General features: G+C 42.3%; 3 protein-coding genes and 3 non-coding genes across 11 annotated transcripts in view; 4 read left to right on the top strand and 2 right to left on the bottom strand.

The window, feature by feature from the left end:
• Window positions 1-4,437: 4,437 nt before the first annotated feature.
• On the bottom strand, window positions 4,438-6,346 carry LOC108629627 (A-kinase anchor protein 14). Its single transcript, XM_026817455.1, has 3 exons — window positions 6,184-6,346; window positions 5,719-6,123; window positions 4,438-5,510 (listed from the first exon to the last, which is right to left on the bottom strand). The coding sequence occupies exons 1-3, from the start codon at window positions 6,328-6,330 to the stop codon at window positions 5,391-5,393; spliced, it is 672 nt and encodes a 223-aa protein (XP_026673256.1). The 5' UTR covers window positions 6,331-6,346; the 3' UTR covers window positions 4,438-5,390.
• Window positions 6,347-6,363: 17 nt separating this feature from the next.
• Window positions 6,364-25,369, bottom strand: part of fry (microtubule binding protein furry) — a 22,233-nt gene continuing 3,227 nt past the window's right edge. The window contains exons 2-45 of one of the 6 annotated variants that reach the window (XM_018032458.2): window positions 25,186-25,268; window positions 25,034-25,075; window positions 24,560-24,736; window positions 24,306-24,490; window positions 24,049-24,248; window positions 23,781-23,990; window positions 23,502-23,709; window positions 23,299-23,436; window positions 22,988-23,222; window positions 22,520-22,923; window positions 21,749-22,460; window positions 21,520-21,690; window positions 21,272-21,461; window positions 21,026-21,202; window positions 20,113-20,256; window positions 19,672-19,842; window positions 19,463-19,612; window positions 19,226-19,395; window positions 18,892-19,163; window positions 18,629-18,783; window positions 18,347-18,510; window positions 15,600-15,809; window positions 14,585-14,721; window positions 13,753-13,857; window positions 13,554-13,688; window positions 13,215-13,483; window positions 13,026-13,152; window positions 12,768-12,955; window positions 12,059-12,702; window positions 11,826-11,985; window positions 11,456-11,765; window positions 11,094-11,394; window positions 10,526-11,034; window positions 10,154-10,462; window positions 9,917-10,085; window positions 9,362-9,534; window positions 9,225-9,299; window positions 8,461-8,634; window positions 8,264-8,401; window positions 8,010-8,191; window positions 7,750-7,942; window positions 7,416-7,673; window positions 6,857-7,358; window positions 6,364-6,794 (exon numbers count right to left, since the gene is read on the bottom strand). In XM_018032458.2, the coding sequence (XP_017887947.1) occupies window positions 6,631-6,794; window positions 6,857-7,358; window positions 7,416-7,673; window positions 7,750-7,942; window positions 8,010-8,191; window positions 8,264-8,401; window positions 8,461-8,634; window positions 9,225-9,299; window positions 9,362-9,534; window positions 9,917-10,085; window positions 10,154-10,462; window positions 10,526-11,034; window positions 11,094-11,394; window positions 11,456-11,765; window positions 11,826-11,985; window positions 12,059-12,702; window positions 12,768-12,955; window positions 13,026-13,152; window positions 13,215-13,483; window positions 13,554-13,688; window positions 13,753-13,857; window positions 14,585-14,721; window positions 15,600-15,809; window positions 18,347-18,510; window positions 18,629-18,783; window positions 18,892-19,163; window positions 19,226-19,395; window positions 19,463-19,612; window positions 19,672-19,842; window positions 20,113-20,256; window positions 21,026-21,202; window positions 21,272-21,461; window positions 21,520-21,690; window positions 21,749-22,460; window positions 22,520-22,923; window positions 22,988-23,222; window positions 23,299-23,436; window positions 23,502-23,709; window positions 23,781-23,990; window positions 24,049-24,248; window positions 24,306-24,490; window positions 24,560-24,736; window positions 25,034-25,075; window positions 25,186-25,195 (9,717 nt within the window). In that variant the 5' untranslated portion in view covers window positions 25,196-25,268 and the 3' untranslated portion in view covers window positions 6,364-6,630. Of the gene's footprint in view, window positions 6,795-6,856; window positions 7,359-7,415; window positions 7,674-7,749; window positions 7,943-8,009; window positions 8,192-8,263; window positions 8,402-8,460; window positions 8,635-9,224; window positions 9,300-9,361; window positions 9,535-9,718; window positions 9,793-9,916; window positions 10,086-10,153; window positions 10,463-10,525; window positions 11,035-11,093; window positions 11,395-11,455; window positions 11,766-11,825; window positions 11,986-12,058; window positions 12,703-12,767; window positions 12,956-13,025; window positions 13,153-13,214; window positions 13,484-13,553; window positions 13,689-13,752; window positions 13,858-14,584; window positions 14,722-15,599; window positions 15,810-18,346; window positions 18,511-18,628; window positions 18,784-18,891; window positions 19,164-19,225; window positions 19,396-19,462; window positions 19,613-19,671; window positions 19,843-20,112; window positions 20,257-21,025; window positions 21,203-21,271; window positions 21,462-21,519; window positions 21,691-21,748; window positions 22,461-22,519; window positions 22,924-22,987; window positions 23,223-23,298; window positions 23,437-23,501; window positions 23,710-23,780; window positions 23,991-24,048; window positions 24,249-24,305; window positions 24,491-24,559; window positions 24,737-25,033; window positions 25,076-25,185; window positions 25,269-25,369 lie in introns of those variants that run through there. The other 5 variants (XM_018032460.2, XM_018032459.2, XM_018032462.2 and 2 more) reach the window with 5 other exon arrangements.
• TRNAA-AGC (transfer RNA alanine (anticodon AGC)) lies at window positions 14,146-14,218 on the top strand. Its single transcript has one exon. It is a non-coding gene; the product is annotated as a tRNA-Ala (tRNA).
• On the top strand, window positions 14,306-14,378 carry TRNAA-AGC (transfer RNA alanine (anticodon AGC)). Its single transcript has one exon. It is a non-coding gene; the product is annotated as a tRNA-Ala (tRNA).
• Window positions 14,467-14,539, top strand: TRNAA-AGC (transfer RNA alanine (anticodon AGC)). Its single transcript has one exon. It is a non-coding gene; the product is annotated as a tRNA-Ala (tRNA).
• On the top strand, window positions 15,818-18,406 carry LOC108629660 (thyrotropin-releasing hormone receptor). The gene is made up of 3 exons (XM_026817454.1): window positions 15,818-17,887; window positions 17,954-18,161; window positions 18,228-18,406. Exons 1-3 carry the CDS (start codon window positions 17,078-17,080, stop codon window positions 18,338-18,340), a joined length of 1,131 nt encoding a protein of 376 aa, XP_026673255.1. The 5' UTR covers window positions 15,818-17,077; the 3' UTR covers window positions 18,341-18,406.

Genomic DNA, 25,369 nt, shown 5'->3' with positions numbered 1-25,369 from the left:
TAATTGAATATTTTCTTCTATACTTTTTAGCACGTAGCTATTTATTATTAGCAATGTTCTTCCGACGTCTGATTTCTTTTTAATTATAGCAAATGCGTGTTTCTAACGTACATAAACTTTTGAGATTGACTGTATAGCCAATACATCCTTAACGAGTGAAGAGATGATGGGTCTGGAAGTCCGGAGAATGCTGATGATTTCCGTCTCCCGGGAAGCGCCACGAGGGATGAACGGTAAACCGTTAACGCCACACCGGGTACCGTTCGATGATTGTTAGGGCGAAGTGTCTGCTTTCCGATGGATACATCTCGTCTTGCAATAGAGGTGGTTCCTTGGACCACGTGCCACCCCGATCCTCCCTGATCGATCCTCTTTCTACTATTACCACCGTCCAGACGGCCTCGAGGAAGAGATGAAAAAAATGAAGGGGACGAAGAGGAAGTGGACTAGACGATGAGGGAGTCTCAGGTCGTGAACTGTTCCTGATGGATTCATGGAACTCTTCTCGTTTAGAAAAAAAAATCTCAACACGAAATTATTTAACTACGCTCCTCAGAAGAAACGAATGTATTTTATAGAAACATTTTCATAAGTTTTTAAGGACTTGAAAAATCTGCCTCAGTAGTCCGTCAAATCCATTTGCATAAAATTCATTCTAATTGTTGAAACGTTGTTCATCGTTTTAAATGGTTAGGTGCTCCCACTCAGACATGGAAAAGCTGTGGGAGGGTTAAAGGACAGGAGGGTCACAGGGACCGAGTCACCAGCGGCAACGGCACGCGACCGACACGCGCTCTCCTCCCTTCTCGTCCCCTCCTATCTTTCTCTCTTCTCCTGCGCTTCTTTTTCCACCGTAGCTTCCCTCTGCACCCGCGCACATGCATTCATCTGTTACACGTGGTCATCCAGAGTTTACGCATGTGGGGAGCCTGGTGGTCTACCACATGATTTAAGATTCATTTCGAAATTAGTCACCGAACGTTTCTATTAATCACGTGAAATACATTCTCGAGTATCCCTCCTGTATTGAGTATTACATATGTATAATAGGAATCAGTCAGCTTGATTTTGTTAAAAATTAACGCTTTACTGAATTTGATGTGTATATATTATGGTTCGTATTTTAATTCAAGTATCGGAATAGGAATAATATTAAAGTGGCATTAGAATTAACGAGACGTCGTTACAGGTTTCGCGGCAGTTATTTCGAACAGGTTGCGCCTCGGATCTATTTTTCGATCATTGGCATCGGGCTGATCCACCACGGATCCACGCTTCTGATGACAGGTAGCCAGAAAAATAATTGAAACGACGACGATTAAATCGAGGCGCGATCTATAAATGCTGGCTCGCATGCCAACTCTCGGTATCCTCGCAATTATAAATGGTTAATCGCTGGTGGTCGGCCAACCAGCTAAAACGGCCAAACTTTTCAATTCAACCTGATCCCATGCTAATCCATCTTCAACAATTGCTTTGGTTTCAAGCACTTCATTTGGGAAATCTATATCGAATCTTAATAGTATCGAAATTATATACACGTGACAATTGTGAAAGTTAATGCTAAATACTTTGATCACGTATCATATTTTAACTGATATATGAGAAGGATTTTCTAAAATGTAATGTGTCTGAATTCTATTTATTGCAACGTGTATATTTACAAACATAACAAAAGCCTTCTTTACTAAAGTCAAGCGTCTTATGAAAAGGTGTCATTAAACGCTTTTGGCACTAGTGACTAATTTTCCTCGTTGGCAAATCCTACTTGGTCCTTTTAGATCATTCATCAAACAATAGACCCTACAGATCAGCTTGCCACATTTTTGAATATTATATAAAATAACTTTTGGAGAAAGTTATTAATCAGACAATCAGATCGTGAATTTTTTAGAACAAAGTGATTGCTATAAATGATTGTTTAAATTCCATTAATGAAATTTTTCTATCGAAATGATAAATCAAATCCTGTAAGCCAGTGTAAGCATTCATAGTTCTGTGGTAGGGGTTTGAATTAATCGAGTACGAGACGTCTTAGAGATGTTGAAAGATGAATAATGGTAAAGTAAGAAATATGGATTAAAAATCGTGTAGTACAAGCCTCTCGCTTCGCATCTTGGCAACCCGGTACGATCCGTCCCTGATCTGCATGCAAATACGAGCTATACTTAGAGATGTCCGATTTCCCTCGTTACGACAACAGATCGCATTTTTGTCTTCATCGACCTTAATGATTCTTCGTGGAATCCTCGGAGCATAACATTTTTCGAGATTATTTTGCATTTACGCATTCCCACGGTTATCAAAGCTGTCTGAAGATAAGGTGGTTGCCTGGATTCTTCAATGGGCCACTAGAAGGAGGAGATCTGAATGAGCATCCGCGTGTACGCCAGATCACTCGAGACGCGACCACGAGAGAAGTAATAATCTGTTCATCTTTTCTTTTTTTTTTTTAAATGAATGAACTTATCTACCCTTCGGAGTTTAGACTCGTGACCAGGTGGTGGGATTCGCGGAGATCATGCACGAAGGTGTCTAAGCCAAAGGGAAGGAAATCTAATTATAGAAGTCGTTGTACCGCGTGCTGAAAGTGGCGGAGGGTGTGAGTGGACGGGTGCACGAATGAGAATCGGTTGCATTGGGCGGTCATAAAATGCAGGCTGCATCCGCTTGGCGCAGATGTACTTGGAACGGAGCTCCAGCATCGCGATGCGACGAGACCAAAAGGATCTCTCGTTTCGGGGTTCTTAGCCCTGCCAGATATATCGGGGACAATGAACTTGAACCGTGGATTCCACGGATTCTCGTTTGACGGAAAATCGATCGCGCCGGGTCAGTCGCTTTAAACTAGACTATCTCCAGACACCGCGTCAAAATAGAGTTCGCCGAGGATCAAACGAGATACCACTAAACATCCTCGAATACCTGTAACAAGCCTGTCGACTTGGGTGGTTGTTTTATCAGAAGAAGTACAAGTTCGTTGCACCCTTCATTCATGCAGCAGCCATCTGGTTTAACCCTGCGCCGCTTCCTGTTTCAATCATGCAGGAATTGAACATTACACGTGATCTTAATAAGAAAAGATCTAGCGTCGCCACGTGACTTTTATGAATAGCAAAGACGTTTAAAGCTAGTGGCTGAGTGCCAATTAGGGGTAGGAAGCAATTAATCTGTCGTTATTGACTGAGGATTTTTATGCGAAATTTAAGATTTATAGTATCCATATAAGAACTGCTGGTCAATGGGATATTCAATTTTTTTCTAAATGCATAAAACGAGGTAATACATATGCAACTGGCTCGAGGTGTACGGGTCGGTACCAGCTGCGACATTTCGCGATCGAGGCGTGCCGCGATTATTATTGTTTCCTCTGGGATTCTTTTTTCTTCTGTAAGTAGCCGCGCGTGTGCCGGCGTAACGTGGCCATGTAAGGGCTAGGCGGGGGTGGCCGTGTCGGGCTCGCTAATTTTAGTAAGTCTCCAGGGTTTCTGGAGTCGTCGGCGAATCGGCAGCTGGTGATTCAAGACTGAGCCGCGTAGCTACGTGTTTCACCGTTCACGCGCGACGGACATCCCCCTTCGTTTTCTTGTTTCTCGTCTCGGCGAAGGAGGTCGATCCGTGTCCACTCGGTTCGCTCCAGATGTCTGTCATCCGATATATCTACGTTTCTAACGTTAAGAAATATAGTTTCACGGTTTCAATGTCTTCTACCTTTGGGGCTCGAGCCTCAATGCAAAGTTTTCATCAGTTTGAAAAATTATACATATACTGAAGCGTTCAGCTTTTGGTATTCTATATTCAATCTTTGCATTTTGTGCATAGTCCAGTCTATCGATAATTGATTTTTCAATTGAAATTGTATCTTTCGATTCTACTTTGATAACAATTAAATTTCTTCAAAACTCTTGGCTCGCAACGGCACGTAATAGCAGGATGTCAAATGCCATCAAGTGTAAGGGCATGCGAATTCGCATGATACTCTTTTCCTGCCTTCGATTTCGTTCATTCAAGTTGAACGTTAGAACGAAGAGTTTCTCGATATTCTTTAATCTGGATAACCAAAGGCTAGGTAAAACGGGAGGGCGCGTGTGTCTCTTTTGAAAAGAATGGAGCTAAAGGGGAAACGAACGAGATCTGGCGGCGGCTGGTGCAGCGGATGTTTGAAGCTGCTGAAAGTGAGGCGGTGGTTCCCTTTCGCGTTCCCTCTCCGTCTTTCCTGCTACGTTTCCTTCATCAGTTAGCCACGATCGCGGTAAAATCCGGAGGAAGCACCTCGGCGGATGTGATGTTTAGGACACGCGGCTCAGGCAAAAAAAGCCTACTCTGTATGAATAGGCAACAGTGGTTGGACCTTTCGCTTTTTGACCCATTTTCATTCATCACCAAAGAACGAAATATTTACGGTATCAATTGAAAGAATACAAGTTAGATGGATATTTCTTTTATTTCGGCATTGCGATACATTATAATTATTATTTAACCGTGGACAGTGGTTTTAACGAATTTGTAAATGCGAAGATAAACGAACTGTAAAAAGCCTGCACTTGATGCGGCGATTTCTACTTGCGTCTGGCGAGCCAAAAAATCTGTAACAGGTCAAAGAAACTAGAACCCTCACAACGGGAATAATCCGCATTCCATTAGAAAAAGACTACTCGTACAAACCTCGTTCATAATGAATACATCATTGAAAATTAATGAACCGTAGTTTTTATAATAGAAACATGTGTAAAAATATTGTTGGCAAATTTTGAAAAAAAGGCGTACGCGAGTAAAAGTAGATATGCTCGACACGTGGTTGTCGATACTCGAAGGCTCCTGCCGAGAAGACCTCCCGGTGTCACCCGACCACCATGTGCACCAGAATGAGATGAAATCCCACTCAGGTTTTCAGATTGTCTTCATCGCGGTGTATCGCCGAAACCGAACAGGGAAAAAAACCGTTTGAAAGACCAACGCACGGTTTACACCTCCTCGGTGCGGTCGGTGGTACATTTAAATAGATTTCGAACAAGTGCACCACGCGGGAGGCTCTGGCCTCATTTTTTAAATGTAATGCGTGAAACTATTCAGAATATTGAAAATATACTAGCTAAGGGATTTGTATTATAATTTATTTATGGGATTTAGAAACATTTAAATGGGACCGAGTTAATGATTACGAGCGAAAGTGAAACTAGCAGCCGTTTCTTTGCAGTTGTCACCTGCTGCTTGACCAATTGAAGTAAATACACGTCTGGCAGTGAACCAGCGCGCAGCAGGCGCGAACACGACACCCTTTACGACACTTTGCATATGCCTCGTTACTGTTTACTTTTACCGAAACGCTTTGTGTAATCGGAACGACGCGTGCTAGCTTTCTTTATTAAATAGCTATGGTAAAGGACTTATTAAAAATCAAAAGTCTTGCACATCATCGTCTTCATATCGAAGATATCGTAAAGCCATTTGGGTCTGAATATCATGTTCAACGTGTGGGCAAGTTGATGCCCTTCGAAGATGTACGTGACCTAAAGAAAAATACGATGCACTTGGAAAAAATTTGTTATTAGGTAAATCTTATGCATGTAGAAAAAGATTATGCTTCTAAAAAATATAATATTCAAAAACATGCGGAATATAAAGAATGAAATGCATATTATCATTTTTCAAATAAATTCCTACGTTGAATTATGCATAATTAAAATTGATATGAATTATTAATCGACTGGATCTCACATCAACGGGATAGAGCGGTGGATAAACGCGGCTCGCTACAACGTAAAAATATACGTTGGCCGTAACTTGGGGTTCTGGGTAGGCCGGAGTGGGTACACTCCAAATTACTTGATACGTATAAATCTCGACATTGCTTTTATATTGAAGGCCAATGAAGTTTACATGGAACATCCAGTCCTTCAAAGCCTGTAGGAAAGCTGTGTAAAAATATTCCCAAGATGCCGACGTGTAATCGTTCAAGAGAATATGAAGTATTACTGGTATCGCGTTCCATGATTGCATTTCTCTGACCACACTTTTCAAGCCGTTGCGTGCGTTAAAAGAGTCACACGTCGCCCACCAATTACCATACACGCCTAATTTTCGTTTACTAATGCCCGTTTCCTCGTCCGAGACAAGCTCACCCTGTTAAGTTCATCAATTTTTACATCGAATATTTGATTAATGATCAGTTTTGTAACGAACCAGATTATCGATTATCTTAAGTGCGTTTATAATTGCCAGTTCAATGAATTTTCTGATAAAATCCGATGAGCTGCGATAAGATCGGTACTCGTGTTCCTCGACTTCCGGTCGGATATTGTATATCGAACGTTGCTTTCCCAAGATCATGTTTGCGGGAAGTGGAAATTGTGGGAAATGATGTGTATTTTTAGCTTTTATGAATTTATTTCATCAAATTCGTATACGTCATTGCGCTCGTGTTAAAAAAAGAAACGACAAAACCGCCGGCTTCGTGCTTCCGCTCGTGCGTGTTTCTCCTACTGTTTACGACGATTACTTCGCGACGTTACATACATACATACATACACCTACAAGGTACACGATAATAAAACGCACGGTACAATTATATTAAATTGTACGAAGACTTGAATTTCGACAGACAGTTCTCTACACGATCAAGTATTAAAATTAACAATCGGTTTTCGCGTTGGCTGGATGATCCTGCTGAGCGCGGGCCGCCTTGGCCGACGCCTCTAAACCCGTGACAGCCGCTAGGACTTGGAACAAGCTTTCCATCAGTCTACTGAATATCTCCGACATTTCGTCATCCTTCCGTGTAACCACAAAAATATCTGCAAACGCAAACGTTAATTTCCATGATCCTCTCTCTTTCACTCACCTTAAAATACATTACCAGATCTGTCTTGCCCCAAGTGCTTGCAATACATATTCACAGCGGTGGTCACGTCGTCGTCATCGTGAAACGGATCTCCTGGCCATTGAGCCCTGTGCAGCCTCACGGCCTCGAGAGCGGGACACCACCTCATGTTCCTAAGCAACTCGGCAACCCGAGATACTTCCTCCATAGCCCCGGTTCCGGGCAAAGGGCTCGGACTCGGCGTCGGGGTTGGTGTCCCTCTCTCACTCTCTGTACTTTCTTCGAGAGCTCTGCTCAGAGCAATCTTCATTCTCGCGATTTCCGCTGACATATCTAGAACCGGGATTTGCGAGTTCCTCACAGTAGTCGTAAGAGTGCCTAGCATCTTATTTGACGCTTCGATCAATAGTAACAATTGAAGGTGGAGCTTGTAAAGTGCCCTGCCCAGGTCTAAAAGCATCTCTTCGAGACCAGTCTCCGTGGCGTGACTACCACCCAACGATTGCAGTTTCGCCGCTGCTTTAGCGGCCTCCAAACACTATACAAAATTAATGAGTAAGTTTTGTGTACAGAGAGTTACAGGTAAATGACTTACTTCTGTGGCATGGTCTTTCTTGTCTAAGAAAGTCTCGAGATGCTCTTGAATCTCCAACATTCCGAATCGCAATGATTCGTTTAATCGTTGATTCGCAAAAATAGCGATCGAGAACCAAATCAAAGGTGGCTCGGCTTTCGAACTGAGCAACTCGGCATGACTAGATAAGTGATAGCCCAATTGAGTGGAAGCGGGACTGGCGTTGCACAGTAAGGCACTAGCTTCGCGCGTAAGAGTAACGGATTTACCGATTACATCCTAATAACAATAACAGAATTGATCATTGAATTCATCAAGACTCGGATGTAAATCAAACGATCGACGTTATAGTTACCCTTAGGATTCTGCTCAGTAGCTGAAAAAAATCTAAAGTATTGTATACGGATTGCGTGATCAGATTTTGAATTTGTTGTCGCCAGATCTCTTCCGCATCGTCCCTCACGACTTGCCTGAACGGCATCAACGCTGACAGGTTCGGCGACGCATTGCAAGGCGTCACGTCCCCTAAATCTCCCGCGCTAGAACCACTACACGCGAAAGATGAACGAGAATCAATTAAACACGTTTAGTTATTCACTTCGAGAAGAAACTTACGATGTGTCAGACCTTGTTGAGGAATCGTGACGCGTGCGGCTGGGTATCAAAGAGAGGGAGGACGGTGGGAACATTCCAGGAATGTTGTTCGCTTCCTGTCCCGTTCCCGATCCACCCGGTACTTCGTCCAATGGTGATTCCGAACCAGCTTCATCATCCGACGACTCCTCCGCAACTCCGCGCTATTTAATACGGAGCATTTAATTATCGCTTCTATTCTATTTCAATTATCAAAAGTAAAGAAGAACGCTTACTCGGCTTGTGTGTTTGCTAGACGATTGGGTTTTCTCGCTCAAGCTCTCCTCGCATTGTCTCAGGCTCAGTTCTCTTTCCTCTCCTTCGCTAAGAGGACGACGCCTCACTCCCCAGTTGAAGTTATCGGTACTCTCACCCTGTTACACATTAAATTTATACATTTTCGAATTACTAGTAATATAAGCGAAATACTTACTTCGACACTTTCGCTTTCGTATTCGAGGAAGTCGAAGTCCTTGAACACGCCGAACTGTTCATCGTCTCTTCTCGAACCTCCGCTCAAATCGTTATTCGCGCCGGAAACTTCTTCCGTCGACGAAGCCATGGACGATTGTCTTTCCATCAAGTCCGAACTTTGGCTGAATATCACCTAAATTAAACAGAATCGCATATTTAATTTAGGATAGATTGAATATATGTAGAACAGCAACAGGATTCTTATTCGACACATTTTAATCTTGTTTCTTTGCTACGTGACAATGCTGTGAACTTTAGCGATTATTGTGCATTTACGTGTTCCATCGGATCTTTCACATCAGTTCGAATCGACACAGTTACAACGATGCGTCTGTAAATTGTATTCTGTTACGCCACATCTCGTACAATCAACATGCTACACAAAAAGATCTACTTGCATATCGACGATGTTATCAAAATGAAAGTTTTTGTATCTTTTCAAAATTTTGTGCAATTTTTGTTATCAGAACGAAGCGTACGAAAGCGTGAACGTATTGATCGTATCGATTTAGCATCGAGTATAAAACACGCAACGTTTCATTACTTTTGCGATGCGAGTGCACAGTTTAAAGAAACCTGTTACCTTGCTATATAATGTCATTGAACTAATGTGTTCATCCTAAAAAGGGACACAACCACAGTCAATTAAATGATACTACTTCTCTTGAAAAGCTAGTGAAATGAAGTATATGACAAAAATATTGAATTCGAACGTAGACTTACAGACGGACTCTTCGGCAATCCCACGCGTTGTCCGCAGGTTGTTAGAAGATTGACCAAGCATTCTCTGACACGTCCCTGAAACACAAATTAGATTTGAAAATCGTGCATGCCTGTTTTATAATATTTTTGTATCTCACCTGTGACATCCACGGTCTTTTCCAACCCGAAACCGCGTTGCTGTCCGCCGGTGAGAGAGATAACGAACATCGGGGAGAGCTGAGTGATTTTTCTTCGACGCCCTGGCGTATGAGCCACCGTCTGCCGATCACTGGTGTTTGCGATAAATCAAACGTAAAGTCCATAGTCCTCCCTGTATAAAAATGAAACGTACAAATTACACTCTAAGATGAAAAACAATCCTTAAAAGTTAGTAAGCTTCTAAATAGTATTCTGTACCTTCTCCTTCTGTACCTTTATTAGAAAAAATAATTAATGTGAAACAGTATGAGAAAAGAGGAAGTCGAGCAAACTACATGAACCGTAATGGATCACAATTTTGATTAAAAAAATAGTGTCTGTATTTCGTGAATAATTTACATCATATTCTTATTATTATTTCTATCGCAACCTGAGCATCCTCAAGACAAACATTCCATGCAGTGACCGTGTTCCGCATTGTAAGAGGAAAAACAAGACTTAATCATTTTCTTAACGATCATGCAAGCTACGTAACATTGTTTAAAGAGTATTACCGGGTAATTCTTTTTTGGTAAATATCTCTGTGTCGGTGAAGCTTGGATGCGGGGACGCTATCGAAGATTCCCAGGACGAGCCGTGCATAGATGTAGGTGGTGCTACTAAGGTCGACGATCTCGTGACTACGAGCTTTAATATTTTAAGAGCTTCTTTCCAATGAGGACCCTAGCAGTACATTACATTACAATTACTCAAATATAGAAACGTGTATCACCATCGTGCAAAATAAATACCTCGACGTATTTCGAGATCACTCTGAGGAGTTCCGTGTTGATCGGCTGCGCCGCTTGCGTAGCCAGGTCAACGTAATGCAACATGCAATGAATAATACTCAGAACGGGTAACGCAACGCTTCCCGGTCCTTTTTCCAAAACCTCCACTAAGAAAGCGAGCATATTGAAACTGAGATGAGCGTACGTGTCATACAAGTACTTGACCACGCACTTGGTCCATTGAAAGCTTTCTTTACTGAAAGTACGTCGGCTGTACAGTGTCATCACCGTACCTAAGTTCTCTAACTTCTTCCCTTTCTCGGCACTTACCTATTTCAGATCAGATTTTATATTGTATGCTTAGTCGCAAGTAATTCTTTACGCGAAACTTACTTGTGCAATATTTTCCGCGCTTCTGATGCACAATTCGTTAGCGTCTTCGTAATTCAGAAGCATGTAGGGAAGCAGCGACACGACGTTCATCGGGAACGCGAGACTTTGAGTCGGATCGACGACTGGCAAGTCTAATAAAGGTGTGAATTGAGATAGTAATGTGACGACCGGTTCGTACGTGTTCGGGCTGGTACACCCTTTCAGAAGTAACGCGTGTACCCCGGGGAACGAGTTCCATCTTAACTGCTGCTGCAATTTTTCGACTTTGTCTCTAGCGTCCGGCCGGTCCAAAGGCAATCTGTGCAGCACGCGGCTGAGCAATCTTAACGCCAAAAGAAACTCGTGTTCGTAATCCGATTCGAGTAACGATACAGATAACCAGAACAACTGTGCTAATATGGTCATCTTATCATCTTGCGTGGCGGAATCTCCCAGTAGCTTTAAAGACTGAGCCGATCTCGATCGCGAGAGATTCGAATTCGGATATTTATTACATCTGTTGTCCAATTCTATAAAATTGAAAACATATTACGAGTTCCGATTTCAGTAATGAATAATCGTCACGGACCTTTCATTTCGGTTGCCACCGAATTACCGCCGCTCGATTTCTTCATACAATAACTGACCGAGTAGCTGGTACTTCTCGTATGACCACCTTGGTTTAGATGAGAGAACAAATGCGGACCAGTTGGATACCCATTTCCTCCCGGACTTCGTTTCCCACCGACTAAGCCACCCGCGGCTGGATCTTTGTTGTTCAAGTTCGGAGTAGATTTAAATATCTCTTTCATGAAATCTAGGGGTCTAAAATCAGATTCCAGCGAGTCGACCGCTGCTTCGAGCGTCAGCAACAATTCCGTTACGTAGCCCTGAACAAACAAATTACCGGAGTAAAATAATGAATATTGTCAAAGTGTGTTAATCGCATACCTGCATATCCTCTCCTTGTTCCGCGACTGTTTCTACCAATCTGGATAAGATATCGGATAACATTCGCGAAGTGATAGGAACTCGTAACGCTCTGAATACTTGAAGAGACCTCCCCGCGTAGTGTCTAGACGAACAGGATAGACCTAACTGCAACGCGGTTTGCGCCCATCGTTGGCTGACCAGCGCGTGAGGCAACGAGTCTCTAAAGACCCGCAGCACGTGTCGCAATAATACTGTCAATTGTTCGGCACTGCGAACCCACCATACTTTCGCGGTCATGTCTTCGTAATTCCACAATGGTTGATTCGTTCTGTCGAAAGAAACGCGCTCGTACATTTCTCAGACACGTACTGGGCACAACATTCTATACCTAGATGCTAGGAAATTGATCAAAGACTTGATCACGTCTTGGATCGGCATGTTCGGACCTGGTTGCGGACCAACCCAGTTATTCGCATCTTCGGGCGTGACTATAACAGGGACCGTTGCGTGTCCCGGTGGCGGAGTCGAATTGTTGCACATTGTAGAATCTGTCACATCGAAATCATTCGTTTAACTACTTCTACTTTACCAATCATAAATTACAGAATGCAATCTCCTCACCGTATGCATGAGAATTCGAATAATCTTTCAAGTTGTCCGTGACAGATTGATTCACGTGGCTCATTGATGAGGGAGGCGTGGACGTTGAGTTAGGGACAGGTGAATGTGTAGGTGTCCCGTTGTTGGAAGTCGGTAACGGAGGCGGTGGTGGAGGTGGCGGTGGTGGCGGTGGAGCCGCATTGACTAAGGAGGATTCTGGTGGTTGCGGTGGTAACGGAGGTGGTGGAGGAGGTGGTGGTGGCGGCGGCGGTGGTGGAGAAGACGACGGCGGTGGCGGTGAAGAAGACGGGGGAGGCGTCGTAGGAAGTGGTGCTGGTGGCGGACCGTATAGATAACTGTCAAACTCTGGGTCGACCTCGGTGAAATTGTGCTCTAGCACCGGCAAAGCCGGGGTGGAGAGACCTAAGCCCAATTGTTCAGTCTTTGATGCCAGCAATACCCGCGCTACGCCGAGATGATCTCGATGGTCCCCAAGGACGACTAACAGATTTAATAAAAGACAACGACAGTGATCCCTTACGAGAGGCCTCGAATGGTCCAACCCGAGGAACACTATGTGTAACATTAAAGGAACGTGTATCGCCCAGTCGAGCTGTATGCCGTCGACTACGACATCGGTCAGCAGCATCACCGCAATATTGCATCTGAGAGAAATAAAAGAATATTTTAAGTTAAGCACAGAGCTTCTAAACGTGATCATGTATTTTACCTATGGAATCCGCTTATGGGTTGCGAACTGTCAGGCAGATATTCTGTAAGAGGCGCGAAATAACCGCCATACTCCGGCATCGGTAAAGGATGTGGTTGAGGAATATCGAACTTCTCTCCACCGCAGGAGATTTTTCCGTTCACCGTGGGACCGTTTCTCGCGCCATAACAAGATTCATCGGTGGTTAACTAGAACGAAACACTCGATAAAAAACGTGGAATTAAGCAAAGTATCAAGACAACGATACAGTTAACGTACCTCGGCTTCCGTCGTAGGAGTGGACAGATCGTCCGGAAGAACCGGCGGACCGCTCGCAGTCCTTGTTTTTTCTGCCCTTGGGGTTTGAAATCCAGCGAGCGCGCGCAACGCGGTGTCGGATTTAGAACTATAAATAATACGAACGAAATTAAATTAACTAGTAAAAAAACCTTATCTGGTGGCTCTTACCCCGTCTTAACAGGATCCTCGCCCGAATGCCTTTTGGTATGGATGGTACCCTTCTCGACACTTAAATCACGCGGAGGGTTGCCAGGATCAGCGACGGGAGCGTCGCTATGAGAAGAAGCTTTTCGCATACTAGTCAGTCTATAAAAAGGCGGAGTTTCAGTCCTTTCGATCAAACAATTTAACGTTTCTACTGTCTGTAGTTCAGTCATCATCTCGTCTACCAAACGATCCGGCCGCGCTCTGGCTAAATACAAAACGACGCGTTTCGCCTAAAATACAAGATTGATCATGGACCCACTCGAACAGAAATATCTTTAAATGTAAAAAAGAATAGCATACATATGGAAGGAGTTCTTGTGGTGCCATTCCAGAGACGATAATTAGATAACGAATGATTACTTTTAAATTGTTGGGCCAACAACCGCACAAGGTTGCCCAAAGCTCTTCCATTTCTTTAGGGTGCTCATCAGAAAACTGCAGTCAAATTTATATTGTTATAACATAACTAATCATATTGAATCTGGTAAAACTCGAGTACCTTGGCAGTTATATAAAATAAATTGTTCAACACCATCTCCGTCGCTTCGGCGCTACCCCAGCCCTCCCTGCGTGCTCCACCGCGTGACATATCGCTCGCGTAATACTGCCGAACCAAAAATTTCGTCTATTATTCACGTAAGTAGGAATCTCATCATTTATTATTAGAAGTGGATCAGATTGTTATTAAAAAATGATAAGGGGAAGAGTAGTAAATGAAAGAGGGCGTAGCTCAGATGGTAGATGTGGGCAACGGGTAATAAATACGTTGATGGATCCCTACATAGACGTATGTGTCTGACATATGCTACGTTATACTACTGAATCGCGATTCTCTCTCCTAAGGACGAAGTAATTTTATTTAAAAATTAATTCCTGTAAGCAGGTATTTAAAGGGGGCGTAGCTCAGATGGTAGAGCGCTCGCTTAGCATGCGAGAGGTACCGGGATCGATGCCCGGCGCCTCCAAAATCCTCTTTTTGATCCTTTCACCAAAACTGGATCAAGTAATTGCTCTACTTGAGACTTGGAATAAAACAGATCGAAAGGATAAAGGGGGGCGTAGCTCAGATGGTAGAGCGCTCGCTTAGCATGCGAGAGGTACCGGGATCGATGCCCGGCGCCTCCAAAATTCTCTTTTTGATCCTTTCGCCAAAACTGGATCAAATTATTGCTCTACTTGAGACTTGGAATAAAACAGATCGAAAAGGAGAAAAGGGGGCGTAGCTCAGATGGTAGAGCGCTCGCTTAGCATGCGAGAGGTACCGGGATCGATGCCCGGCGCCTCCATATACATTTTGTTTATTAGTTATATTAACGATGAAAATAGTTTACCTGATAATAACTCATCGGATTAGAGGGTGGAGGCACGTTTGGGTCCACCAGTTCCATGTTGTGCAACCAGGGTAACAAATACTGGAGTAAGAGTTGCCGGACTTCTCTCCTCGCTGTTTGAAATCTGTGTGTGATTTCTATAAACAAGATGCAATTTATCTATTTTTTTTATTCCTGATCTTTGGTATTTGTCTAGGTGAGATCTGCCGATTTAACACACATAGTACGATATTTAGGTCAGCTATTTTGGTGTTCAATACACTCATGTTACGCATCTTTAATTGAATCGACCTAAACATTGATGATCTATATTTACAGATAAAGTAAAGAATAGGATTGTATTCATATCGTTCCTCTCTCATTAACCCCTTAACCCACAATTATGTGTGAGACACGTGGACTTGTATTTGGGCCAAAACTGATTATCACATTACCGGGCCTGGCCCGTAATGCGACGGTCGCGGTTTGTAATGCGGTGTTTAAATCTTGGGCCCAGGCTGTTAAAACGTAAATCGTAGGTTAAAGAGTTAAGTATACGACTTGTGTAATCGGAAGGGCTTGTATTTGTTCGTGTGACAATGTCTTTAAAATTCTATTCGATAATATCATATATCATCGTTCATTCGGAACGGTGCTTGGAAGTATATAGTAGACGAAAATATATTTTCTATGAAAATATACAAAGTAAACTGGGGAAAGAGGTATTAGGCTGAAGTTATAAATGGAGGAATTATTTCTAGTTAACTGCTAGCAAAAGGTTTGAGCTGCTTAACGCACTTTCATCTTGTACGCGATAAATATTATGAAAATAATGCGAAACACGCGTTCCTGCAGTTTATCAATAACTTTAATTATATTTTATTTTCTAATAACATATACGTGGTTTCTATCATCTGCGTACGATGCAAATTGTGCTGGATGAGAGAATACAATAGACGATCGTATCAGTCATTTGAAAACTACTTGAAAGACTTCCAGTATTCATTAAGAAAACGATGGGACTTTTATTGCTTACCACTGAACATGGGCATCGTTAACTCCGGATGGAGTTGAGCCAGTTGCCGGGAAAGATACATTTGATTGCGACAATACGTGGTCGATAGAAGTACATCGAGGGTGCCACCCCTAACTGTACCGCTCGATGACATTCCGCCGATGGGATTACTTTGTTGCCCCGGAGCAGAAGTGGCTGTGGTTGATGAACCGCCAACAGGGTCATCCTGACCTAAAACAAGAACCGATGAAAATATTACGGCCTGCGTCTCGCGCCAATACAACGCTCAAAGTAATTCAAGCATTGGGCTTCCTCGTAAACTGTAACAGTGCAATCAATGTTCATTGCATTCTTTTTAGCGGAATAAAACAGTTACCAGTTCGATTTTAATTTTCGTAGAACGATGTTTTTAATTAAGGCAAAAAATAATTGAGGAAATCGAAATACTATCGAATTCGCGGAACAAATCATATGAAACAGAAACATGCGCATACAAATAAAATCAATTTCCAATAAAACAAATGAATATTCCGTTGAAATAGAAAGATTCGGAATTCCTAGGCATTTAAATTTCTCAGGAAAAAATCACCTGTATTTCACAATCAATTAATAATAACATTTTAGAGAACGGCAGTTGTCACATGAGAATTTCACATATATTACAAATCATTTGATTAATTAGTTTGCATAGCGTATGTTACATGTACTATCTGATTGATATTTTAATTAATCAGATCACGTCCTATTTACATATCTTACGAAAGTGAATGCGTGAACAGGTTGATATTGTTTTAATAAAAATATTATATACAATTACGTATCGTGCTTGTAGTGTGTTATATGATACATAAATTGTCATGAACGTTTTTTAAAATGCCGTCGTGTAAGTAAAGAGAATTCATATAATCGGGTTGGTGCGCAGAAGCCAGATTCATCGGGCTTTATCAGGAACCGTTGCCAATGCACCACGCAGAAATAGTCGAGCCGGCATCCCGATGTATACTACACTTAACTTCCTCATCCGTTATCATAAACAATCTTTTTAAAATAAACAACACCATCAGGTTTCCGACCTCGATAATCATGTCAGTAATAATGGGCGCAAAAATGCAAACGAAAATGAAAAAAAACCGCGCGCTTCTGTTATAAACTATCAGTCAACTATTAGTGTACGCTTTCTGTGACTAAGTAAATCCTGTGTACAATTGAAAACTACTTTTAAATTGTGATTACAGTGATAAAAATTAATTAGAGAGTTTCAAGAGTTTAACGATCCCGGCGAGTTGCATCTTTATTATAAAACTCATTTGAGGAAGAATTGAATAACGGGTTTGATATGCACCACGTGGAACGTATAAATCGAGCGAAAATGTATTTGGACATGCGGGACGTCAGTTGATGGAAGACGAAAGGATAAAAATATTTTGAAACGGCCATCGCGTCATCGCGGATGCATCCCGGATCGATCAGCCCCTTGTTTAAAATCATCCGTCGCGAAAATGATCCACACGCAAAGAGACCTCGTGGAGCTCGACTTAACGGAGACCGTGTTACGCACCGTCCAATTATATTACACCCCTATACTGGTCTACTTCGGTTCTCTGGGGAACTGCGTGTCGGTGGTCGTATTTTTCGGCACGAAACTTTGCCAGTACTCATCGAGCGTGTACCTCGGCGCGTTGGCGATAAGCGATACCGGGTTTCTGGTATCGGTATTCGTAGTTTGGCTGAATCTGGTGGGAGTCGGTCTGTTCAATCAGCCGGGCTTCTGTCAATTCTTCATCTACCTGACGACTCTTTGCAGTTTCACGAGCGTTTGGCTCGTTGTCGCATTCACCATTGAAAGATTCATTGCTGTCGAGTATCCCTTGTATCGTCAATCGATATGTACCGTGGCCAGGGCAAAAATAACGGTCGCTATACTGACTGTAATGGGAGTTGTTTTGTGCAGCCCGGTGTTATGGGTCTCAGCACCGCGGCTGCAATATAATGGGAAAGGTAACGTGACCGAATGCCACTTGGCGGAGGGATTCGAGTCCTGGGCTACTATTTACAACGTGATTGACACGGTGCTAACGTTCGCGATACCGTTTACGATTATCATTACTCTGAACGTACTGATCGCGCGAGCTATCTATAGACATGTAAAAATTAGACGATCTCTGACGAACGAACCGCGCGCGAAAGACAGGCCGGGCTTCCGGTACAGTTTACAAACGAAGATCACCAAGATGCTGCTCGTCGTCTCTACTGTCTTTCTTTGTTTCAATCTACCCGCTTACGTTCTAAGGATTCACGCGTTTCTGCATGTACGTATGAACAATCGAATCGAATACTCTTGCATCTGATATCAATATAGGATGGGAAAAACGCAGTTTCAGGAGAACCAGATCGCGAGCCGGTCGTTGGAGATGGCGCAACAAGTTTGCAATTTGTTATTCAATACGAACTTTGGTATAAATTTCATTTTATATTGCGCAACGGGGCAAAATTTTCGAAACACCATACGCTCGATATTCTTCAAGTCGCATTGCAGAAAAAGAATAAATGCGGTAGACGCATCGAATCAAGGAATGCAGAGTGGTAATTATACACGAAGGAAATAATCTCGTTTGTTCTCGATTGTGATTTTCACGCCGTTTACACTAGGAACAAAACGGCAAGAGGAGACTACGCTTCCAGAGCCATGGAAACAGCTTCATCAGTTGGACGCTGAAGATGAAGATATCTTTCGACAAAAGCCTAAAGAGGAAACGTTGTAAACTTACTGGTTTCCAGTTCAGTAGCTGGGAGCGGGCCGACGTTTCCGAAGAATCGTTGGTCCAACAATTGAAGAAGCTGGAGAGCCGCGTCGTGAACGGGCGCGCGGGGACAACCCGTACTCATTAGAGTAACGTTGATGATACTCGTATAATGATCGCAAGGATATTCTCTGTAAACACAAATCAATACTCCGTATCATATGTATCTATTAAAAAAACAATCGATTCTTTTGTACTCTCTTACAAATTGAGTAAATAAACTTTTCCTAAAATACTTATGTCACTGACCTTGCGCTAAAAATTGTTGCCAAGGCCAGGAAGCAGCCGTCAGCTACTTGCGGTGCTCCGGTATAGCATCGGTCGACTATCCAATCCAAAAGTATCCCGATATCGGGATTACATTCCAATAACAAAACCACTGTTTCTCGGGCGAGGGCGTAGATCTATAATTTTTATTCAATACATAGTAAAATTTTAGAATAGGACATAGAATAATAAGTGTTTTCATTGAATTCACGTTAAACAGGATAATCGTATAATCCGAAACTTACTTTCTCATCTTTGCTGGCTAATAGTAAATCTAACCATTGGTACAGTATCGCTCCCTCTTCGGAGAGCGATTGGGGATTAAAACAAGGCCCACAGCATAACAATCCGCTCATAGCTTGCAAAGCCGAGAGTTGTAACTCGGTGCAAGACTTTTCTTCTTCTTGCAGCGAAGACGTGGTCGCGAGCGGTCTTCCGTAAGGGCCCGCCCAGCTGGCAAAGAGCATAAACAAGTTTCGTCTCAAATCCCTTTTTAGTAACGTGTGACATGTCTCCACTAGAAGAAGTAAAACCCATTAGAAACTATAGTAGATGTTTTATCGGATTTGTCATACTCACATGAAAAACTTTTAATCATTTTTCTGATGAAATTACAAAAATGTAATTTAATGTCACGAACCGCAGGGGCTTCTTTGTCAGTTTCGTTTTCCAAATACAAACGGGCGCCGTCGATGTATTCGACGAACGTTGGATGGAGCGATTGTGTTTCCCGGTCCAATACTGCGGGGCTACAGGAATACATAGTTTAATAAATTGTACACAATGATATCGACGTCTCTTAAGATAATTACTAACCAGATTCCAAACGTTCCGTATTCAGCAATTAATTCCAATACTCTTACTAATTGTAATCTCAATGCATCCCTTCTTCTCCTACGTCGCATATTCTCTTGCTTGCGATCAACCGCCTCGCGGATGTAAGGGACTAGTTCCTCCATTAAATCTCTAACAATAATATTAACTGTTAAGACCGACACGACTAGAACGAACTTTATATTACTTACTTCAACGCATCGGCGTTTACTTTTCCAATTGCTTGGACGGCGGCATCTCTAACGTCCACTACCTCGCATCTCAACAGAGGTATCGTTAATTTGTACAAAGCTGCAGGACTGGCGTTTGTGCCGGGTGACTTGTTGTCACCTCGTTCAGCAGATAGACTGTCCGGCGACGAGCTACGATGAGGGGTTCAAATTTGATGAATATTGCGTTCTTCGAGAATCGACACGACGCACAGATAAATCGTTAATAAGTGTCTCCGATTGGGAACGGTCGTAAGACGGTAAATATAGAAAGTTACACAGATTCCGCGTTAGGTACAGCGAAGCTAAGAACGCTTGCGATCGAAGGAGGTGTAATAAGACCGTGCGAGAATTACCAAACGACCGTTTAATCCCGGGTGACTTCGAAGCGTGGTTTGTTTCGCAATTGTTAATTAGGCTCACCTGGTCCGCTTATGCCTGGTGTAGATGCCGGAAATGGACGGAACGGAGAAGCGACCCGGCAGGGTCTGTGCCCCGCCGAGATTCTCCAGGCTCTGACTCAACTCCTTACTCATGCACAACACACCAAACTCCGTATGCTGACCACTAGAGTATGCAATACAGTGTACCACCAATGCTCCTTGTATCAGATATTATTTACTGCTCAGAAATTACTACTCTAAGGTCCAGGTATACGTATGCGAGACAATGACGAGTAGACATGCGAGGGTAGAGAATGTTATATAGGATAAACGAAAGCGAAAAGATGTGCGCGAAACGGTGTCCCGCTCCCGAGTGCAAAGCGAGCCTTGGTAGAAATTGGTGATCTCTCGTCTCGTTATAAAACGCATTGTTTCGTTACCGTAGAAAAAACAGATTCTCACAGATGATGTGCATAATTCATACGAGATTAGACATTCTTGCGTGTATCAAACGTTAAATAAAAATGCGACGTGCGTGCGACAACAGGGAATGCAAGTCATACAATTAAGAATTAAGAACGCTGTACTGTAATTCTTATTGGAATCGTTTATTTCCGGTAGACAAACACCGATATCCGTCTAATATTTCCGTGGTACACAACAGACATAAGCAGACACGATCCCCCACACCAATTAATACCAAATAATACTGAATTCCACCTGATAATCCACTTTTTAAGCTCTAATGACTGAACTAGAAACTGCTTTCACGTATGATCCTAACTAGTACACTGATTTGCGTGAATGACTGAAATTTAGAGCCGTCTAACGAACATACTACCGAATATTATACCATGATCTTTGAAGATAACAGATTTATATATCGTTTAAACAGTATTAGATATGGCATGACGTGACATGACACTAAAGTTCCTGTTTAATTACTAACTTACCTGAGACTGAGATCTGGACTGGCGCATCGGACGACAGGGCTCGGTACCGGGGGGACGACTCTGTATCCGAAGGTCAAATAATTCTTCCACACGTGCATGTACATGTCCCTCTCGTTTACCGGCTTCCGAACCGCGGTGGAGCTTCTTAAAAGCGAAGCTCTATTGTCGTTCACGGGCCTGAGAAATTAACAACGTTCATTTCCGTAATTCTACACGGACGATTTCGATTTCTAAAAGGGAACTTACGTAGGATCAATTACTGAAAATAGCGAGTTTATTCGAGTAAAAACGATAGGCCACGAATGTGCAACGGCAGCGGGACACAGTGTGAGCACTCTATCTTTCTCTAAAAACGCGAACAAACAACTTCCCCATGGATCTGCTCCATTCAGATTCAGAGAGGAAGAACTCTTTGTGCTAGTATCATCGTGAAGGCCTGAAATATAATCGATATATCAAAGAACCAGACACATTTCACGGTTTAAGAAAATTACCTGCTGTCCATACACAGCTACTTCTTTCGGCTATCCATTGAAGATCGACGTTAGAAGTCGAAGCCGCCGCTGCTTTCTCAGCAGGCGGCAACATGTGATAACACTTTTCTAAAACCACTGGACAGCAAGCGTCTATCACGTCGATCACTGGTTGATCGTCTTCTAGACCTCCTGAATCAATGGTTTCTTTAGTATTCCAATCTTATCGTATAACATAAATCGTTATTACCTAATGTCTTCAACAGATGTTTAACTTCCCGCAATATATGAACGGCTATTCTTCTGGGACAAAGGCGACAATTGCAAAGCATGACCAACGCGAATCCTTCGACCAAGTGAAAGACGCTTGAAACGGGTTCTATTTTCTGTCCCGATTCGCTCTTCTTAATGATACCATCCACGCGTGTGTTAGTCCTCGCGTTATCTACCGACTGTTCTTTCGATCTTATACTAGGACTCGCCAGCGCGTTCTTCCAACTTGTAAGGAGTTGCAGAAGCATTCTTAAGCCGTTGTCGACGAGCTGAGGAAAAGTGTCTTGAACATCTCTGGCAAGGAACTGAGTGAATCCTAAGACAACGTCCTGCCTCCAGTCAGGAAAGTCCAACACCAACGTTTGTAAACTTTGATAGGCTAATCCGCGAAGTTCTTCGTCCATGTGAACGGTCAGCCGCGATAACAGATCGACCAGTTCGGCGCCGGTCATTCCGTCGGGTATCAAACGGGGAACCGCAGCCACGCACGTACGGAAAAGATCTATTCTAGGCTTTCGTTCTCCAGTGATCATCTCGTCCGGTTCTTTGTTCATATTCTGAGTACTCGTCATCATAAGAGGTCTCCCGTAATGAACGTCTAAAGCGCGTAATATATCGACGAATACTCGTCGAACGTGTGGAAAATACGAAGACATTCCTATACTCCTTGCAGTATCTTCTGTCAACATCTAGATTTCAATTTTATTTAATAATCTGAAGTACGTGTAAGATTATTTAGTATATTCACCTTGTTCAAAAACGTCTTTTTGACGCGTACAGTATTACCGCTTGGTAATACGCCCATTGTACGAGGCATAGGGGGTTCTCCCTCCTTTTGTTGCAAACTATCGGCAACAACTAAAAACGCTCGGAGCCCGATGCTCATACGTTCGGGTGTTAAAATTATCTTCACCGGTCGGCCCACGGACAACAAGTCGAACACTATTTCTCGCATTGCAAAATCTAATCTCTCCTGTGCAATGAATTGGATGATTTTTACAAAAATATTCAACGGAGTGTCGCGTGGCACTACCGCCTTTGAACCTTTCGGAAACAAGGAGTTCACTATGCTCTGCAGCCTACTTTGCGTAGCTGAATTACTCTCGCACTTAATGCGTATCATGTACACCCAAAGTAATCGGTACAACGCCTCTGAAAAGTAAGAAAAATGAATACACAGTAGACGGAAATTGGTTCACGTAGGACTTCAACGTACCCAAGGCAACGCGACACATCTTGGGATCACGATTTTTCAAATGCGACAGGCACATCGCTAAAAAGTAATGCCAATTCTGTAAGAAAAACGTTTTCTGGCTGACGCACAACAGACAAGTCACGAGAGGAAAGAGAGCCAATCTATGCTTCGACTTTGTACACATATCTAACGTTGTAGAATATAACATTTCCACAAAATTCTTTAGACAAGGTACATTAACTTCATTTTTCACTGCCTGAAATATTAGAATAATCGATATTAATTATATACATATTAAATTATATAAATTATCATAACAGTTAGATATTTACAGCAGCGACAGGAACAAGTATCTCAACGAAGAGTCCAGCCAAAGCATGCTTGACATCTTTGTCTTTTACTTCTAAAAAATACTGTGCACACTCTTGCATGAACTGAAACGAGGCCTCAAATTCTTCTATCGGTACCATCTACAAAATTACACATGTACACGTGTTTGAATGAACGATAAGGATGTGGTATATTTCCTAAGTACCTTCACTCGAAAGAATTTCATCCCCATTAGTAACGAAATGATACTCTGCGTGGTATGAGGTCCTGGTTCTTTAGCACGTAACTCTTTCAGTTCAATCATAAATCGTTTCCTGACTGACATAAATCGAGATTGTGCAAGGACTCCTATCACTTCCGCGTACAGATCAGCAATAATATGAATGTTTGCTGCATTCGGTTCGTTTTGAATACTGTAACATGTATATACATTCATACAAAACGTTGTAACGTTTTGTAACAATTCTGTAACATCGATACTTACCCTTCTCTATATTTAAAATGCTTGAAGGCTATATTTTCTATATAAGTCACTAAATCTTCGTGACCGGGATGAAAAGGTAACTGGCGTAAAACTTCTATTAACATTAAACAAAATATAAATTCCACTGCGAGATCACGTCGCTCTTGAAGTAAATCAGCTTCGCTTCTTTCGACTGTTTCCACGCTCCCTGATACTATCGTATACATGATGCTAGAATCGAATGTTCATCTTAGGAATCTTGTAACTGAACATAGTGAAAGATGAATACCTTTTTCCTTTTTGATCTTCTTTCCCAGGAGCAGGTTTCTTTTGATCGCTACCTTGGTCAACCAATTGACGTTCGTACCAATTAAACAGCGCACGTAAAATAGAAGGCAAACAATGTTCCGCAACTGAACCGAACGCAGACAGCAACTGATCGAACTGTGCATCTTCCCCTCTTTGTAAAACTTTCGACAACTGCTTCTCCTGCAATACAATTTTTGTAAGAAATGATATAATATAAAAGTATGTGAAATCACATACATGTTCAGTCATCACTGCATCCATCTTCTTCTCAGCTTGAGACGTGTACTCTGCGAACAGAGTACGCATCACGAATTCTCCAGGTCTTAAATCCATGTCTCCTAGTTGTTGCGGTTTTACTGTTTCCTTCTGAGCACCCCAAGGCAGCACAACAGTTATCGCACTCATTCTACTGGAACTTGATTCTAGAACCATCACGACTTCGATGATTATTCATCTTCGATAATTTTAATTGTATGAACTTTGCGATTTACCATTGCCGGAAACTGAAGTGCTGGCAGTGTGTATGCTAACAGCATCACTGCTCTCTCCTTGCGTAGCTCCATGAACAGTCAATAATAATTCTGAATTCGGTTCAGGCACACTTTGAGATGATTCCGCTGTTGCTTCGTGTAGTCCTTCACCATGTACGACTCTGGCTTCAGAGGCTTCTAACAGGAACAAGGCTTACTCATTGGCAACTATTCGTTTCGAGTAATTTTCTAATATTAAGTGCACGGCTAGCTAACAAAATTTCTTTAAACACTAAGATCATGTCTAGAAGCTACTACTACAGGAATTGCTAGTTCTAACACTAGCAATTCTGCATGATGGTAGAAACTAATAAATGAAGCCCTGTTCTGTAACGTAACAGATGCCCACAACGAACACTAACTTAATTAGAGTAAGCTTGATAGCTAACTTTCTGTATATAGGAATTTGACAAATTTGGTAGAAGCGAAACATACCAGGCTGTGCCTCATTTCCAGGAGCTGGTTGCGTTTCTCCTCCTACAGTATAAGAGCTTAATTCATCTTTCCTTATGACTTTGATTGATTCGTATTATATGTAATCTATGAACTTAATATTTAACATTAAAGCATTTGATGAAGGTACTTACCTTCAGTCATTCTGTCGATGTTGCCTTATTTTCAGGCAGTATTAATATGTACTGCTGTCATACTGTAATTACAGTTTTACATGCTAAAATAACAAACAATTTCCATTAGGTAAGATTTTTTAAATACCTATTGATTTGTGAAAATGAAAAACATTACAACGTAGGAACATAGACATTCTTGTTT

The sequence above is a fragment of the Ceratina calcarata genome, unplaced genomic scaffold (genome assembly GCF_001652005.2).
Source record: "Ceratina calcarata isolate Rehan_Ccalc_2016 unplaced genomic scaffold, ASM165200v1 scaffold579.2, whole genome shotgun sequence".
NCBI lineage: Eukaryota > Metazoa > Arthropoda > Insecta > Hymenoptera > Apidae > Ceratina > Ceratina calcarata.
This window is presented reverse-complemented; position numbering and strand designations above follow the sequence as displayed.